This window comes from Aythya fuligula, chromosome 9, assembly GCF_009819795.1.
Source record: "Aythya fuligula isolate bAytFul2 chromosome 9, bAytFul2.pri, whole genome shotgun sequence".
Classification (NCBI taxonomy): domain Eukaryota; kingdom Metazoa; phylum Chordata; class Aves; order Anseriformes; family Anatidae; genus Aythya; species Aythya fuligula.
The window spans coordinates 12,116,150-12,133,318 of record NC_045567.1 but is presented as its reverse complement, the minus strand read 5'-3'; the positions used below and the strand labels follow the sequence as shown (position 1 = coordinate 12,133,318).

General features: G+C 57.5%; 2 protein-coding genes across 2 annotated transcripts; both read right to left on the bottom strand.

Annotated features, from left to right (window-relative positions):
- Nucleotides 1-15: 15 nt before the first annotated feature.
- Nucleotides 16-3,605, bottom strand: LOC116492398 (small ubiquitin-related modifier 3). The gene is made up of 4 exons (XM_032193090.1): nt 3,478-3,605; nt 3,192-3,320; nt 1,459-1,530; nt 16-731 (listed from the first exon to the last, which is right to left on the bottom strand). Exons 1-4 carry the CDS (start codon nt 3,496-3,498, stop codon nt 669-671), a joined length of 285 nt encoding a protein of 94 aa, XP_032048981.1. The 5' UTR covers nt 3,499-3,605; the 3' UTR covers nt 16-668.
- A 343-nt stretch (nt 3,606-3,948) lies between these two features.
- PTTG1IP (PTTG1 interacting protein) lies at nt 3,949-9,538 on the bottom strand. Its single transcript, XM_032193406.1, has 7 exons — nt 9,433-9,538; nt 8,343-8,395; nt 6,664-6,772; nt 5,000-5,102; nt 4,832-4,897; nt 4,523-4,569; nt 3,949-4,298 (listed from the first exon to the last, which is right to left on the bottom strand). Exons 1-7 carry the CDS (start codon nt 9,521-9,523, stop codon nt 4,255-4,257), a joined length of 513 nt encoding a protein of 170 aa, XP_032049297.1. The 5' UTR covers nt 9,524-9,538; the 3' UTR covers nt 3,949-4,254.
- Nucleotides 9,539-17,169: the final 7,631 nt, after the last annotated feature.

The window sequence follows — 17,169 nt, the reverse complement described above, 5'->3', positions numbered from 1 at the left end:
GACGATTCTCACGACTGCATTAAAAAAAAAGTATATTTTCAGGCGACTTTTATCAAATCATGGCAACGCACATGTAGATCTGGAATACTTCAAACTGACTCTATACTAAGCATCGGATCTGCACGTACAGACCTCGTGTCATAGGCTTAACATCTCTGAAGTAACTGTTTGCAACACACTAAAAACTTTAAATCAGCATCTCTTCTTCCTTCTCTTAGGCATATTATAAAAGGAAACTTTTAAGCTCTTGATTAGCAAGAAAATATACTGAATTATTTACAAGATTAGAATTAAACAGAGGGGCAAGACCGACAACAGCCAGGAATGAACAGTCCATGTCCTAAAACATGGATGAATATTTAGGCCACAGGTTTAAAGAAAAAAAAAAAAAGTTAACAGCAGATAGACAACGTATATTATTTAAAATGAACTTAAATCAAATTGGCCCAATTGAAGATATAGATTAATCCCTGCAGATACTGTTTTGACTTGCACACGCAGTACGTCAAAGACAACAAGCAATTTTGGTGAATGTCCTCTAAAGTTTAGAAGAATCCTGTGTGATTGGCATGTTCATTTGTTTACTATTTAATAGCAAATCCAAAACCAGATGAGAGTGAGGTGCGATGAGGATCCTTAAACTCCTCTTCTCAAAAGGATGGCACGTCTTAACACACTCCACCTGTCTGCTGTTGGAACACATCGATAGTGTCTTCATCTTCCATCTCCAGCTGTTAATTAATCAGAAAACACAGGACTTGAAATTCACAACCACAAAGGTACAAAAGTACTCAGAACTCTACCCCGACCAGTACCAAGAATTGAGCATTTAAGGTGCAACCTTAACGCTGTGTCAACCCCCTTCCAGCCGTCTTTCCAGGCAGTATCACCCCTGCAGGACTGCCCAAAGTGTCTCAGACAGCAGCAGGCAGAGCCCACTTCAGGAACCTCTGCCACCTCTAGCCGTGGCACCGCCAACGCCAGAACAGGCTCTGGAGCCACACCTGTCTCTCAGGCCATGCTCAGATGTTTACTGTCTTCTACAAGAAATCACCTCAGCTGAGTGTTTCTTCTATTCCTCACCTCAGGCTTTCTCGATACAAGAAGCTCCCCAAATTCTCAGCATTACCGGAGCTGACAGCAGCATGGCATTTAGCTTCAGTCCCAGCTCTCCTCAGGCCAAAGCAGAAGCAGGACAGAGCTGAAAACTCCAGCACCTTCCTGGGTTGCTGCCCACAGCAGCACTCAGCACCGGCTTGCTCAGCACCAGTGCTCAGACATGTAGGCCCCCTACACCCACGACAGATCTCAAAGGGACAGGAATCCCACTCTAGACAAATTATTTTGAGTGAGCTGAACTTGAATTATTTGAGAGTCATCCTGATTCCAAGCCCCTTTGACCTGCATGCAACCAATAAAGTATTTGATAGCAATTTGCAGTACAAGTGTTTTTCGTACCTGTGCAGGTGTGTCTGCTTCATTGATCGGTTGTCCGTCAAATCGGAATCTAATCTGCCTCATTGACAAACCCTGCAAGTTCAGAGTAGTTAGCGTGAGAAACCTCACTTTGGCTTTTGAATCCAAATAAAGCATTTAGGGATTTACTATCAGAAGAGATATTAACAAAGGTAAGGCTGAAATGAATAGGAAACTTAATGCATCTGCTGTGCTGCCTGAACTGAGGAAGCAGAACTGTCGGACAGCCGCTGTCACAGCGAGGACTCGATACAGAGCCACAGGTACTGTTCTGGCACCCGGTTCTGACCCAGCCTGCAGTCCTGCTCTGCAAAGAACAAATACCAGAAGGCAGCAGAGAACAAGAAAGTAATGTTTAACTTCAAGAAGGGCTGAAAGAATGAAGTAGAAAGCCAAGGGAAAAAGTATCATCCAGAGGTGATGTCAAAGTTGAAAAGAGATCAACCAGAGAACGGTTCTAGATAGCCTCGTAGGACATGGCAGAGAGGAGTGCCGATTGTTTTTCATGCAGAGAAGTAAGAGTATTTGCAGTTCACTAAAAAGAAAACACTTCCAAAAAAAACAGAAAGGCTACTTCTTGGTGCAATTGCCTGATGGCACTGACTGCCCATACTTAAGACAAGTTTTTGACACATTCACTCCCAGGTCTAGTCCCTTATCTTCTGACAAAAAGAGGAACTGTGAAGCATTTAAGGAAAAAAGAACTCACAGACCACCATGAAGATTTTTACTTGCGTGCTTTGTAAGAAACGTGCTAGGGCTCTTAACGCGAGACTTTTACAGTTATTAAGTCTTGCTTTTAAAGCCTAAGCTGAGTTCACAACTGAATTCAGTTTCTATTTGTGTGATGCAGCCTTCATTCCCTGCCTCAGTGAGCTAGGTCTTCGCTTTGCCCTCTAAAACTCTTGAAAACCCCTCTGCTGTCCAGCCTGCCAGTCCTTACCTACAGCCACACAAGCACAAAAGCTCTCCGTGCATCTGAGGACCCCTTGCATTTAGCTCATTCCCAGCCTGAGAAGACATACGCTGCATCAGGCACAGGATGGGGTGCAACGTAAGCCTTGAGGAATCAAAGAAAGAGCATCACGTGTGACAGGACAGGAGAGATGCCTGCAAACTGAAACTCACTCCACTCTGGAAAGCCGCTTGCACCCCTGCTCTCTGTTCCGTGCAGCACCTGATCCGGTGCAGGCGCACACGTGCTCTGAGCCTGGATAAAGCAGTCTCCAGGTGAGCTACAGGCAGCACCAGGGGACAGCCAGCCTCCTGCACAGAGCAGCCTGCAGCCACCTGCAGAACGTCCCAGCAGGCAGCAAAAGGGACGTGTGAGAAGAGGAGGAGGAAAAAAAGATCGTGAAAGAAATGGTGGCGTGGGACAACCTGTTTGCATGCACGCTTCCAAAGGGAAAGCACGCCCTGCACGACCAAAATCTTAGGCGTGATAACAGCGAGGGCTGCACGGCTACAAACTGAGACCGAGCAAGCATCCGAGCCGGGATCGGAACTGAAGAGGTGTGGGAAACGACTTCACGGGGGACTTTTGGGTATCAGGGGGGATTTTTGGATATCACGGGGGATTTTCAGAGCCGTGGGAGCACCGGGCGAGGAAGGGGCACTTCTCATCCACTGCGCACCCCCGAGCCCAGCCCCAGACCCCCCCGGGACCGAGTCCTTCAGGGCCCGGGGCCCCTCCCGGCGGGGGCTGCGGCCCGTACCTGCCTCTCGCAGTACGCCTTCATCAGCTTGCTGAGCGGCGTGTGCCTCTTGATCTTGAACTGCACCACGGAGCCGTCCTGCCCGGCCACCTTCAGGTTGATGTGGTCGTTCTCCGTTTTCACCCCTTCCTGCGGGGAGACAACGCCGTGAGAACACCGCGAGGGGGGACCCCGAGGGCCCGGGGCCGGTCCCCGAGGCGGGGCGGGGCAGGGCAGCGGCAGCCGCCGAGCGGGCCCGACCCCCGGTGCCCGGCGGAGAGGCCTCAGCGGCCGGGCCGCGCCTCACCTTGGGCTTCTCCTCCGACATGGCGGCGGGGCCGGGGAGGAGGAACGGGACGGGACGGGACGGGACGAGGCGGGCACGCGCTGAGGGGAGCGGCCCGCGCTCGGCTCCCGCCGCCGCCGCCAACCGCCCTCGAGAGCGCGCGCGCGCGCCGCGCCCGGCCCCGCCTCCCCGCCGCCACCCGCCCGCGCCATTGGCCGCCGGGCCGCGTCACGTGGGAGGCGCCCGGCGCGCGCGCGCGCGCGCCCGGCCGGGCGTGGGGGCGCGCACAGCACCCAGGCGCCTCTGGAAAGTGCGTCACGGGGGGCGTGGCCACCGCTGAAGGGCGGGCGTGGTCAGTGCGGCGGTGGGCGTGGTCTCCTCGTAGCCCCGCCCCCTCCCGGTCCCGGTCCCGGTCCCGGTCCCGCCCCGCGCCCCCCGGGCGGGCTCGCAGCAGCAGCAGCAGCAGGCGGCGCAGGGCGCGGTGAGCGGAGGCTTTAATGCGCTGCTCGGCTCGCAGCCGCCCCCCCCGGCGCTGCCGGGAGAGGCCCCGAAAGGCACGGGAAAAGGGGAGAGAGCCCACGGACAGCCCCGGTACCGGCACCGGCCCGCCCCAGCTCCCCGGGGACCGGGTGGGCTTCCACCGGGAGGCTTCGGCCCTCACCGCGGAGCCCGGAGCCCAGGGAGCGCTGGCACCCAGCACAGCACAGCCCCGGGACCGGCGCCGTGGTGCTCTCCTCCTGGCCAGGGGTGTCCCCGTCCCGTGGCTCGGCGAGGACGCGGTGCCGCAGGGGCTGGGGGCTAGTTGTCGAACTTGGCGTAGGGGTTCTCCTCCTTGAACAGGCCTAGGAGAGAAGGGACAGCCGCTGAGACCCCCCGGAGCAGCCCTCCCGCCAGCCACCGCCGCCCAGAGCTCCAGGGGACGGCAGCTCCGTGGCACTGCCTGTCCCCATCCTGCTCCCCTGCGTCCCCGTGTCCTCCTGGCAGACCGGCTCCGTCGCCCTCCCAGCACGGGACACGGTTACTGGACCTAGAGCTTAGTGGAAGACACCAGCAGGAGCCGCCGTACCGTATTTCCTTCGGATCTCGTCGTGCCGCGATTTCATCTCTGCTCTCCTGCGGACAGAAAAGGGGCCACGAGTCAGCGAGCAGCACAGCAAGGCCAAGCAGGAGGAGCCGCAGCTCCTGCCTTGCTCCCAGGCTGGGGAGCTCCAAAATCAAAGCCTTGCCCAGTGCCACAGGCTCGCAGCCTCCCCCCCTGCAGACATGAGCAGGCCTCTGGGATTTTCGGGTGCACCCCCAGGTCCCAGCAGGGGCCCTGCTCATGGTGCACACCCCCACACCAAGCACAGCACTGGGTGCAGCAGCGTGGCCTCACCTCTCCTCCTGGCGCACCCGTCTCCGCTCCCGCTCCCGGGCTGCTCGCTCATCCTCCTTGTCCGGCCTGGCAGACACAACAGCCCCATCAGCAACAGCCCACGGCTGCACCTTAGCTGCTCTTCAGGAAAACTGGGAGCAGCCCCCTTCCTCCCCCTCCGATACTTGCTTTTTGCTCTTTTTCTTGCAACAGCAGCAGCAGCAGACACCCAGCATGATAAGGATCATTCCTCCCACCACAGACATCGCAATGATCAGGGCTTCAAAGTTCACTGCAGGATGCAAGGAGAGACACTCAGCACACAAATACCCAGCTGCTGGGAAGCTGCAGTGTTTACAGCCACGCAGGAGCTCCAGTTACCGGACTCGAGGCATGCAGGAGTGCCTGGGGGAACGCAGGACAGGCGTTATTTCTAGGTGCACTAGCACATCCCAGACCCAAAGCACTTCGGGCTTCCTTCTTGGTGTGGCTCAGGCAGCCAGCCCCACACTGCATGCCCACATGGGGCATTTCACCAGGGATTTGGGTGAGCAGGTGGCAGCCAGCCAGCAGCCTGCAGAGCATCGCCTCTGTCCCCAGGTCCCGAGTTGTCCCTCACTGGTCACCCAGGAACGGGCAGGTCCACAGGCTGATGTCCAGGTAGGGCTTTGAAAAAAGACAGCGTTTGAGAGCTGACTCGACAGCGCTGCCTTCCTGATGTGCAAGGTGAAGTTTTCATCTGGCCAGCTGCTCTGCAGCAAAACCAGAAGCCAAATATTGGAAATCAGCAGCGGCGGGCAAGGCAAAGCTAACCAGACTGCTCAGCCCAGAAGGGAGGTTTCTCCACCAGCACCTCTGAAACACGTGGCTCTGGGTGAGCCCAGCCTTCGTGTCACCCCTGCCCCGCTCACTCCTCTGCCTGATAACAGAGGCTGGAGTCGCACACCATAAATGCAGGCACATTTAGGAGCTAATCTCCTGCAGGACTAATCTCCTCTAAAGCTAGTTCTGCAAGCTAAGGAATGTGTTCTTCCACAATGAGGCCTTTTATTGAGGCTACTCGCATACAAACTCGTATTTCAAGGTCTTACACAAGTCTCAGAAACTGACGTTCACAAAGAGGAGATTCTCTCTTCGTGAGGTGTGGGAGCAGTTTTCCCTCTGCAGGTGAAGAACCCGGCCTCCAGAACAATAGCTCACTGTGACCACAGTTTGACTTCACGTGCATCACAGGGGCAGATGAGAGAAACCAAGCCATGCCTTGTTTCCTAATGCTTCACCACCCAACACCTGGGGCTTGTCCCAGCACAAGCACACAACCTGGGTCTGAACAAGTCCTTTCTCCGGAGAGCCACCAAGCAGGAAACACTGCCAGTTAGCCACCAGCCAGAAAAGCCCCTGGAGATGACTCGGCTCCAGGTGGCTCATGCGGTGCTAGTTTTGGAAAAGAAAACTTTCTCAGGTGGGTGAACTCAAGGAGAAGCCACCTCACTGTGCCTCCTGTAGCCCCCACGGACCTGAGAGCCTGCCGGGGCCAGCAGGCACAGCACCGAGGGACAGAAGCAGTGCAGGGGCCACGTGCTGGGCTCAGGGCAGTGCGGCTGTTGCAGAGCTCAGACGTGGGTGTGCACACTGTGGGGTGCTGCCCACGGAGCGCCCTCAGTCCTCACCACATCCTGAAGCCCAAGGACCACACCAGGAGCAGCGCAGGGGTTACTCCTGCCGGAAGACGGGGCACTGCTCCCACTCGCCTTCCTCACACCATGCCTGAGGAGCCCCCAGTGACTTCGGTGGGTCGCTGCCACACCAGAAGCAGTAGCCCTGGGCCAACTGCTGGAGCCCCAGGCACTCACCCCAGCAGACTCCCCAGCGCGCAGAGCGGAGCTCGCACAGGTCGGCCGGTGGCAGGATCCGCCGCACAGGGTAGGGCACGCACTGCTTGCTGCTGGCACACCACAGGCACTGCAACACACAACAGCACGGTGTCACCGCTGGGCAGCAGCGCTGCCAGGTAGCCAGGCTCCAGTTTGCTAGCCACCGCTGGCTCCTAAGTGCCGGGGCTGCCCAGCCCAGCAAACATCAGGTGTTCTGTGGGGCCAGCGCAGCTCGCAGCAGGTCCTTGCACCGGGAGAGGTGGGTGCAAGGGGCATGGAGTTCCAGAGCAAGTAAAGATGCTGGGAACGTTTCTCCTGGCTTGCAGGAAAGCAATAATCATTAAGTTCTGCACAGTTTTTTGGGGACAGGAAAGCCTTTGAAACAAGGCACTTGATGCAGAACTGCTGAAACAGATGTCTGTGTGCCCTCACTTGCCCTCCCCAGCCAGCCCCAGCCACTTGGCTGCCCACAGCCCCCAGACTTTGCTGCAAGCTCTGCCCTGGGTCCAAGCCTGCTGATACCAAAGATGAGCAGCAGATGAGGTCTGCAGGACAGGCACACAGCCCTCATCCACCTGGTGCCACTGTCCCCACAGCCTGCTGCCCCAAGCAACCCACCACGTGCCCAGGATGGGGGCTACATAGGGCCACATGAGGAAAGCCAAAGGGAAACCAACTGGTTTCAGGAAAGCCTCAGTGGGAAGAGACTCTAGGAAGAGCCTGACTTCCTGCTCCATGTGAGGCAACCGACGGAGCTGGGTCCAAGCTGCTCCATCAGCAAGCACAGCCCAGCAGGCAGCCGGGTCCTCCTGCGCTCAGGGGACACACCTGCCCCAAAGCAGCGTCCTGCATTCCTAGGAGGAGCTCAGCAGTTCAACTGATGACTCAAGAAGCAGACCAGGAAGCCAGCAGTTCCTAGAGGCCTCGCCCCAGAGCACTGAGGGGTGTTTGTCTTCACTGCAATGGGCAGAGATGACCGAGCCCCTTGACCCCTGAGGGGGAAGCAGCTCCTCTGAGCCACCCGAAACACGTGCTGCACTTGCAGTTCTTTGGGAGAAATTGGAGTTTTACTTCTGCTACTGTCCTGGTTTCAGTTAAACAACAGAGTTAATTTTCCTCCTAGTAGCTGGTAGGGTGCTATGTTTTGGATTAGGATGAGAAGAGTGCTGATAACACGCTGATGTTTAATTGTTGCAGAGCAGTGCTTACACCAAGCCAAGGACTTCTTAGTTTCTCACTGTCCTGCCAGCGGGCAGGCTGGGGGTGCAGCAGGAACTGGGAGGGGACAGACCCAGGACAGCTGGCCCAAACTGGCCAAAGGGGTATTCCACACCATATGGGGTCATGCTGAACAATATATAGGGGTGGCTAGCCAGGGGGGGGGGGGGGGCCAGGCTGCTTGGGATTAGTCTGGGCATCAGTCAGCGGGTGGTGAGCAATTGCATTGTGCATCATTTGTTTCATACACATTATTAATAGTAGTACTCTTATCATCATTGTTATTATTATTATTTTTGTGTCTTAAACTGTCTTTATCTCAACTCACAGGCTTCACTTTCCCATTTCTCTCCCCCATCCCAGAGAGGGAGGGGGCAGGGTGAGTGCACGGCTGCGTGGTGTTTAGCTGCCGGCTGGGTTAAACCACAACAGCTACTTACGGTGACATTCTTCAGGCACTCCTCACAGCTCCTGTTTGTGTACTGGTGGCAATCTGCAGAAAGGGAAAGGACACCTCAGGACCACGAGGAGCTTCTCAGCACACCCCAGAGCCTGCTCCCATCCCTGGCTCTGCATTTTAATGCTCCTGTCAGAGCTGCCAGCCACCAGACCCAAAAGGATGTGACATCTTCAGTGTCTGACACCCTCAGGGTCCCCACCTATGACACCGCACACCTGGCCGAGCCCCTGCAGAGCAGCAGCTTGAAAGCACAGGGGAGAGGCATGAGGCTGCTGGGGTGCGGGTCACAGACCTGAGCCCCCTTGCACGGGCACCCAGCAGGCAGGGACAGTGCATGGGAGCATCCTGCCCACTGCCAGCCAAGGCACAGCACCCCCAGCACCATCCCAAGCCAGGACTGCTACAGGTCCTCATGCTGAGCCCCAGGGGAGCTCTGGCTCCCCACAGGCAAGCAGTGGGGCAGGGCTGTGTTTTTTCCCTTCGCAGCTGGAAGGAAGCCCCGGCTGTGACCCGCCGCCCGTCACATGCTCCGCACGGAGCCCTCCAAACAACCAGGCAATTTATTAACACGGCTCCTCAGATAAGGAGGTTTGTGCGCCACGGAGAGGCCGAGATTGCAGGCCCTGTGCCGGATCCCAGACGGGTTGGGGCACCGCATCGCGCCCGTGTCTCCAGCCGAGGCTGGGCCCCCCCCCGGCTCGCTGCTCACGGAGAGTTTCCGAACAGCCCCCTCGCCCCAAGGGACGCGCTCAGGAAGCGAGAAGAGCGCCTTCACTTTCCCCTGCATCTCCATTAACGCCTCTCTCCCGGGACCCCCAGCGCTGCTACCCCTAAACCCTGCTCCTACAGCCCCGGGGGAGCACCCCAGGACCCCAAACCCCCGTGCCCTTCGCCACCACCGCGGCTGCAGCCCCCCAAGGGCCGGGGACGGTCCCGCGGGACCCCCGCAGCTCCCCAGCACGGGCTGCGGCTCCCAGCGGTGCCGGAGCACTGGGGGGGGCGCCGGGCGAGGCCGGTACCGGGACGGACACGAGTGGGACCCCCCCACGGCCCCGTGGGACCCCGCTCACCTCCCGCCGCCTCCTCCTCGCCCCGCACGGCCGCGGGGAGCAGCGCCAGGGCCAGGGCGGCGCAGAAGCGGAGCGCCCGGAGCGGGGCCATGGCGACACCGGCAGCGGGACGGGGGCCGGGGGAAGAGGAAGAAGAGGAGGAGGAGGAGGAGGAGGAGGAAGGGGCCTTTGTAGGGCCGGCAGCGGGGCGGGGGCAGGCCGGGGGCGGCCCCTCGCTGCCCGGCCCCAGGGAGCGGCGGAGGCGGCCGGGGCGCGTCCCCCCCCTCGGGTGGGTCCCGTCGGCGGAGCTGGCCGGGTGTTTGGGGCGGGAGCGGCTTCCCCGGGTGCTTTTATTGATTGCCCAGAGGACAACAGAGGGAAAACAAACCAAAATAAAACAAAAACCACCCAAGCCTGTAGCTTGAACGCCCAGCATCGCTGCCTGCGTCGTGGCGCTCATCGCCTGCCCGCACCGCAGGCTCCACGCTCCCTGACGCGTTCCCTGGACGGGCTGGAAGGGGGTGACAGTCCCCCCGCAGGCTTGGACAGCAAAGGCACGACTGTGTTAGGTCAGCCAAGGCACGCAGGAGGTGGGCACGCAGGAGATTTTGGCAGCTCCTCTGGAGAAACGGAGTCGGGAGCTGGGTGCCCCGCTGAGAGCTGGTGCTCGAGGAGGGACGGCAGCAGGCAGGGGCACCCGAGCAGCCCCAGGGGCCTGGGCCAGGACCAGAGGTGCTGCAGGCATCGCGGGCACGGTGCTGGGGACGTGCCCTGATGCGCTTCCCAGCTTTTTCCCTTCCAGAGCGATGCCCCGCAGCCCGAGCCAGCTCTGGGTTTGGGCAGGCTTTAGGGTTTGCCAAGCACCTCGCGTGGCCGGCCTCTTCTTCTCGCCCACCAGATGACGTGGTGGCCATCCAGCATCCCGCAGCGCCGGCAGCGACTCAGTGGGGCCACGCAGGGAGCGTGGGTGTGGGAGCCCCATGCCCATGTGGCAGCAGCAGGCACAGGGCCGGGGGGGCACGGAGAAGCCACCACGAGGGGCCAGGCAGTGCATGAGCCTTATTTGTCTGCGGAGGGTATTTTCAACCCGCTCGAGATGGCCTCAAGTGGTTTCCAAGGCAACAGTGCTAAAGTCATCACTGCCATGGAAACCCTCTCTTTGGCATAATATAAATATTTTCCTTGAAGAGGGAGGCTGCGTGAGTGGGTGATGTGCTATTTTCTAGCACTCGCTGGCTGCAACAGGACAATCTCCAGGAGATGGGGGGGCCAGGGAGGATAAAATTAGCTCGGCATGCCAGCCACGGATGGAAGAAGGAGATTGGCAGGGTTTCGCTGCGAAACCCAGAGGTTTTTTATGTCAGCGGGGACTCACCCCAAAAAGATTCCCTCTGTAGGGAGAAAAAGAAAAAAATAAAAATGTCTGTAGGTTGGAAACAGCTGCTTTTTCTTGTCTTTCTTCAAAGTTTGTTTGTTTGTTTGTTTTTCTTCAAAGTTTTTTGAAGACCATCCCAAAGGGTGAAAGAGCCCCTGTGGGGCTCGAAAGCGGGGTGTGGGGATGGCTCTGGGGCTGCCCTTGTGCCCTGGAGGCCAGCAGGGCCAGGCCCCACACCTGCAAAAAGTCCAAAAAGACAAAAAAGAAACAGCGAACCACTAAGGCATTGCAGCTGCTCGCTGGGAGCAACAATACAAGATAAAACCCCAAGGATCCACGGGCTAAATATAGCCCGAGCCCCATAAATTAAACAAAAGCTTTTCTCCAGGCTCTCAGAAAGCCCGTTCCAGCAGCAGTTTTATCTATGTAAGGTATAACTCCGCTGGTATTTGCTATTCCCAGCCGTGCCTCCCCCGTGTCCCCGACCTCCCCAGGGCGGTTGTTTGGGAGCGTTAATTTTGCACATCCAGGCTTTCCCTCCTGGCAGCTCCCGTTCTGTCGAGGCTTTCACACCTCAGGCTCTCGGGCTGCTCTCCTGCCTCTCTTTAAGGATTTACAACCACGTTTTCCCCTGTTTGGACACCAGAGCTAAAAGTTTTCCTTCTTTCAGAAAACTCGCATTTTTTTTTTATTATTATTTTTTTTTGATGATGCCCAGTCTCGGATGCCCCATGTTTTGTAGGGCTGACTGTCTCGGGCTTCAGTTTAATTTAAACTTCTAGCATCTGTGATAGGAACAGTGAGGCCTTACAAATAAAACACTGCCCGCATCGAGAAGGTGTTAGACAGCTTCTGTGTGTCCTCTATAAGCCAACGGGGGGAGCTTGTCTCACCTCTTTTTGGAGTTTATTGACTACACCTTGGGTTTTGACACCACCTTCTCTTTGCTAGGAGTTCCCCCTGCCGTTTGAGGCAGCTTTAGCACCCTCCTGCCCCCAGCACGAGTGGCCAGCAGCACCCTGTGTGTGTCTCCCACGATGAGTTCCCTCGGCTTTATCCCGACCGCATCCTGACGGCGTCCTCCCCGCGTGCCGTCCTCAGCACGAGGCGTGCAGCTGACAGATGCTTTCCTCTCCCGGATATTTATGCTTTGTTTCTTTTTCTAGGGGCTTTTGTGGAATTATTTCACTTCCTGAGCGTGGAGCAGTGCTGAGGGCTGGGTTTGCTGCTGCTGCTTTGTGCAAGGCACCGCACCGGCCTCTGCGTCCCCACGCGTTTTGTGGCATCCATCCCGGGGCTGGGATTTGGTTTTAGCTCCTGGGTCTCAGGCTGAGGGCAGCAGCCCGCAGCTCAAAAATGTGTGGCCAGGGCTGGCAGCCCGGAAAATCCCAAATTGCCCTTTCTGTGTGGAAGCACCATCTCCCAGCAGGGCTTTTCCCAGCCTCTGTGCCCTCATTTCTAACCCCAGATCTCAGCAACCCTGGGCCACAGCAAGCTATGCCGAAATCTGGCAGGAAAGCTCCACCTTTTCAAGCCCCCAAGTGCCAATTCCCCATCCTGGTGTCCCTGAACACCAGCAGCTTGGCAGGGTCAGGCCCTGTTTGCAAACATGCTGCTACCTGCAGGCAGCCCCCACTGCTCGGGCTATTTTAAGTGAACTCGAGAGAAGAAAGTCAGCTCCGAGACTGCCATGGCTATATTTAGTTGGGACTTTTCCGTCCAGGATTCAGACTCTATTTGGAAACCTTTTACGTTGGAGCCCAGCCAAGCATCTCATTTTTATACAGTAATCCCTCAACATATGGCAAATGTTTCTTGTCTCCCGGTGGCTGCTCCATGGCCCCGGCGGCCCAAAGACAGAGATTTCTAAGCTGAACCCGAGACAAGCTGGCTGGCTGTGGTCGTGGCTTGACATCCTCAACCCAGAAGGGTTTTTTTAATAGAAATGTTTTCTTTATGCAGCTTTAAAAACCCTCCGCCAGCATCAGAGCTGCCCCGGTCCTGGCTGCCAGCGACCCTGCAGGAGGTGCCCCCCGAAGCTGCTCAGCCACAAAGAAAAAGAAAGCCAAGATGTTTCCAGAGCTCCTCAGGGATGCTGCGCTCTTCTGAAGACATTGCAATGTCCGCAAGCTTCTCCCTGGGACATTTTGGGTGAATCAAGGTTAAATGCAGCCCTGTGAGGCTTAGTGCAAGCCTTCCATTCCCACCTGTTTGTGGGGAACTCCCTCTGCAGCTTTGCAACGCTGCTCCCCTGGTGTTACGCAGCCCTCGAAGCCAACCCGTGGGGATGCAGTCCCGAATACCCCCAAAAATCCTTAACCCAATTTAGGCTTTAAAATCCGCCAGGGGGAATGCTGAGGGTGGGCAGGAGCCACCGAAGCAAGAGGGGTGTTTGTCCTGGAGGGCCTCAGCCTCCCGAATGGGAAACGCAGCAAAGGCTGCGAGTCGGTGCATAGCTCTGTGTGTGCGTCAGCGCGTGTGACAGCATCCCTCCTGGAAACGCTGTCAAGTACACAGCTGTTTAGGACCACCGAAAGTAAAAACAAAGGTTCCCCAGTGGTACGTGCATTTCCCTTCTGTGCAGCAGTCGTGAAGCAGGGAGGAGGGAGCCGGCCCGAAAAAAAAAGGGGATCAAATAGCGATTTACACAGCCCTTCCAAATATTTTAGCATCGTGACACAAATGGTGATGTATAACAAAAATATCTGCTTCAAAGCCTTCAGATTAAATCCCACATCCTTATTTTAATTCAGGGACTTCGCAAAGCACATCCTTCAGGCGATTCTGCTCGGCGCTTGCACAGGAGGGCATCCCAGCCCCTGGCAGCAGCGTGCCTGTGCCAGGCAGCCCACGGGTGGAAAGGGGCCATGCTGTGGGGAGAGGCTTGCAAGGAGACTTGAAAACAATTCGGCTGGGGCCAATTCCTGCGGGTGCCCGCAGGCAGCACCATGGGAGCAGCCCTGCACCCGTGGGTGCACAGGGGGCCATGCCTAGGAGGTGCCCAGGTCCCATCCCTGCATCCCTGCAGCTTGTTGCTCTGGTCACTCAGTGCCTCAGGGCTTCTTATGGGGATAATTTAATCCTGCTCGCTTCAGAGAGGCCCAAGCATCTGGGGGACCATCCCAGCAAAGCTCAGTGTGCACCAGGCAGCTGGCCCTTTCCCCGCTTTTCAGAGGCACCGGGTCTGTGGGGCCTCCCAAGCCCAGTGGCCACGGCAGCAGGAAGAGACAGCGGAGCCCGGAGGACAGAGTTGAAGCTTCTACAATGCCCAAACGTCTGCTGGAACTTATCCAGGCTTTACGGATTAGTTTAAACACCCATTAGTGTGTTCCCTAAAGCGCCGTGATTCATCCACAGTGATTCGATTCAGCTACAGCCTTTCATCTCCCTTGAATGTGGCATTTGCCTAAATCATGTGGGCTTTTTGTGCTGCTATGTTACACCTACGGGTCCAGCTGTTCCCTCCTGGCCACCTCCTAAATTGTGCCGTCCTGCCTGAAGAGCACCGGGTGCCTGCATGACACCTGCTCCCTTGGGACAAGGCACAATTCCGCCACACCGTGCCCGTTCTCCGCAGCCTGCCAGCAAGCCCCTCTTCTGGAGGCTGTGGTTTTCCCATCCTGATTATCGCCTCGTGCAGCACCAGCCACCTTCGAAGGGCGGGATCCATGCGCTCACCTCCAGAGGGACAGGGTGTCTGCAGGAGCAGCCACCCCGAAAGCAGGGGGTTGCGGTTGGCAGGCTGTCCCCGAGCTGTATGGCCCCCTCGTGTCCCAGAGGGGAGGGATTGTTTCGCCTCAGTGCTTTGCAGCGAGTTGTTTTTTTTTTTTTTTTTTCCCCCTGTAATTCTGGATTTTCCCTGCCTCAGCTATCCGAGCCTGGGAAGTTGCCGCTCGTGGTGCCAAACGCCGCCCCGTTGGGTTTATTAGTGCTGAGTGTAAAACCTTGGCAAAGGCGTTCGCCATCAGGTCTGCAGGAACCCTGCCGGATCTGGGGCCTTCCAGGCAGATGGGCCTTATTAAGAGCTGTCACGCCGCTAACAGCACCTGACAGCTCTCAGACCTGCTTCCCAGGGCTCACTGGTGTGTGAGGCAGTGACCTGAGCGCGAGCAGAGAGACAGAAGGGTTTGGCTGCCCAGCCCAGGGAGACGCCTCCCTCCTCTCTTCAGGCAAGCTGGGATTTCTCCTCCAGCCCACGGGCTGTGTCCACACGGGCAACCCATCACCATTCCTCTGCAGAGCCTCAAACGACAGCTGGGATGTGCCAGGGGCTCTGCCTGGCACCCTCACTGCTCAGCCAGGCGTCGTTTTGGAGTTTCCCCACCCTCATCCCATTTGCTCTGGCCTCTCTGCCACCTTCTTCAGCTCTTCTCCTCCCCCTCCCGCCTCCCGTTTCCTGCCAAAGCCCTCCTGGAGGCACCCCAAGGTCGCTGGATGAACCATCTCTGACAGCGCCGCCCGCCTGAGGTTGCACGTGAGACGTTGACAGCCTCCAAACAGTCTCCAGGACCACTTTTCTGTGTATTTTAGTGAGCGTGTGATTTTTCCACTATATTGTTTACTCGGGTTAAGTTAACTGCCGGGAATATTGACATGGCAGCCCGCAGCACAATTTCCTAAGCGTTTCGGTAGCATTATATCACACCAAGATAGGCACAGCACCTCGTGTGAGGCTGTGCTGCAGCATCCCTCTCATCTTTGGTTGGCCAGGAGTTCATTCTGGGGAGCCCTGCACCCAGGGTACAGCTGGAAATAGGCGCTGTTACCCCGTGCTGCCCTGCCCCGGGGCATTTTGGCTGCAGGTACATCCCTGCCTGTAGATCTCTGCTGCCAGCTGATGGTACCTCAGCGGTGCCTTGCTCCAAGCCACCACGTTTGCATCGTTGTCACCACCTCCTGCAGATACCTCAAGGGTGCAGGATGGGAAGGCAGGGCTGTGCTGACATCCCACCGGCACGCACAGGTGCTCATGTTCCTCACCCTGGTGGCCCTCTGCCAGCGCCTGGAGGGGCTCTGTGGCTCCCAGGCTCTGCACATCCCCGCTGGCCCAGCGTGGGTTCCTCCTCCGCCCCAGCACATCGCACCTCCGGGGAGAGGGAGGCTTCATGCAGCCCCTGACTCACTCGCACCATCTTTCCCCGACAGCTGGCACCGGTTCCTGGCTCCGTGCAAGGAGCCGGGGCTGGGAGAAGCTGTGCAGCCTGCCTTGAGAAGCTGGCACCGGCACCGCTCAGCCTCTTCCCTGTGACTGCACCATTGCAGCTCTCACTCGCTGTACGCCAGAGCTCTAGCGTTGGATGTGCCAGGCCCCCAGATTGCAAAATCAGAAATATTTCACCCTCTGGAATCTGATCCTGCCTAAAAATGACATCCTTTGGGCAGGCACAGGAGCAGGGGGACTATGAGCACTCGAAGATGGGTCAGTGTGGCACCAAATGCCTGCTGACGGGTGCCGCAGGGGGCACGTGTCACCAGAGGTTCTTGCAGTGGAAGTGCAGCTCTCAGTGCTGCAGGAGACACACGGTGTGACCCAGCCACAGCCAAATGCCGAACCACTGGCCAAAGGCATGTGTATGGAGCCCAGCGTGCCAGGACAAAGAACTTGGATGAGGAAATGAGAGTGGTGGGAATGGCTGGGGAGGAGCTGCAAGCAGTGAGGCAGGGTGAGGGATGGGGACAGGGATGGGGACAGGGTGGGGATGGGGACAAGGATGGATGAGCAGTGCAGGAGCCTCGACCAGCTCCTCACCAGGCACTGTGTGCAGCACCAAGCAGCCAGGCTGGGAGAAGACCACTGTTTGCACAGAAGTTCTTTGGGAAAACACAGTTAATTAAAACAGGCAGGTTTTAATGGGCTCAGCTGCCTGGGAGCAGAAGAGGAAAGTTGCTGGGGGGGGAAACAACCCCAGGGTGCTAGGCTGTCTGGAGGCCTTGCTGTCTCAGTGAGCAGGATCCCCCCTCCTGCTCACCCACAGCTCCATCCAGCCATGGGTCCTTACCTCCGCGGTGGCAGGGAAGGGGACATTTGAGCAGTGTTGGCATCTCCCAGTTCTGCGTCCGAGGGGCATCCCTCTGCCTGGCATTTTCTAATTTTGAGCCAAATCTGTCACTCTTCAAGCCTCCCAGCAGGTCTTACTGCAAGTTAATATAATGCTGGTGACCGCCTGTGGGCAGGAGTGAGAGAGCATCCTCCTCGCTGGCCCGGCCACCACCAGAGCGCAGAGCAAAAGCTGCAAGGAAAACCCAGCCTGGAAGTTTCCCGAGTGATTTGTTTCCTTCTGAAATTTTCCCCTTTCTCCTTAACACCTTGGAGGAGGGTGGGAGGGCAGGCAGACGGCTTCCAAAGCAGCCCACCCGCCTGCAGACCACGAGCTGGGGCCGCG

Bases quoted from the DNA above. Each gene is read 5' to 3' on its own strand.
- PTTG1IP (XM_032193406.1), bottom strand. From the start codon at position 9,523: ATGGCCCCGCTCCGGGCGCTCCGCTTCTGCGCCGCCCTGGCCCTGGCG. The intron at 5,103-6,663 runs GTGAGTGCCTGG...TGCATCCTGCAG, and splicing joins GCGCTGGGGAGTCTGCTGGG to TGAACTTTGAAGCCCTGATC. The intron at 4,898-4,999 runs GCAAGTATCGGA...TGTGTCTGCCAG, and splicing joins TGCAAGAAAAAGAGCAAAAA to GCCGGACAAGGAGGATGAGC.
- LOC116492398 (XM_032193090.1), bottom strand. From the start codon at position 3,498: ATGTCGGAGGAGAAGCCCAAG. The intron at 3,321-3,477 runs GTGAGGCGCGGC...GTCTCCCCGCAG, and splicing joins TGTCGGAGGAGAAGCCCAAG to GAAGGGGTGAAAACGGAGAA. The intron at 1,531-3,191 runs GTACGGGCCGCA...CTGAACTTGCAG, and splicing joins AGGCGTACTGCGAGAGGCAG to GGTTTGTCAATGAGGCAGAT.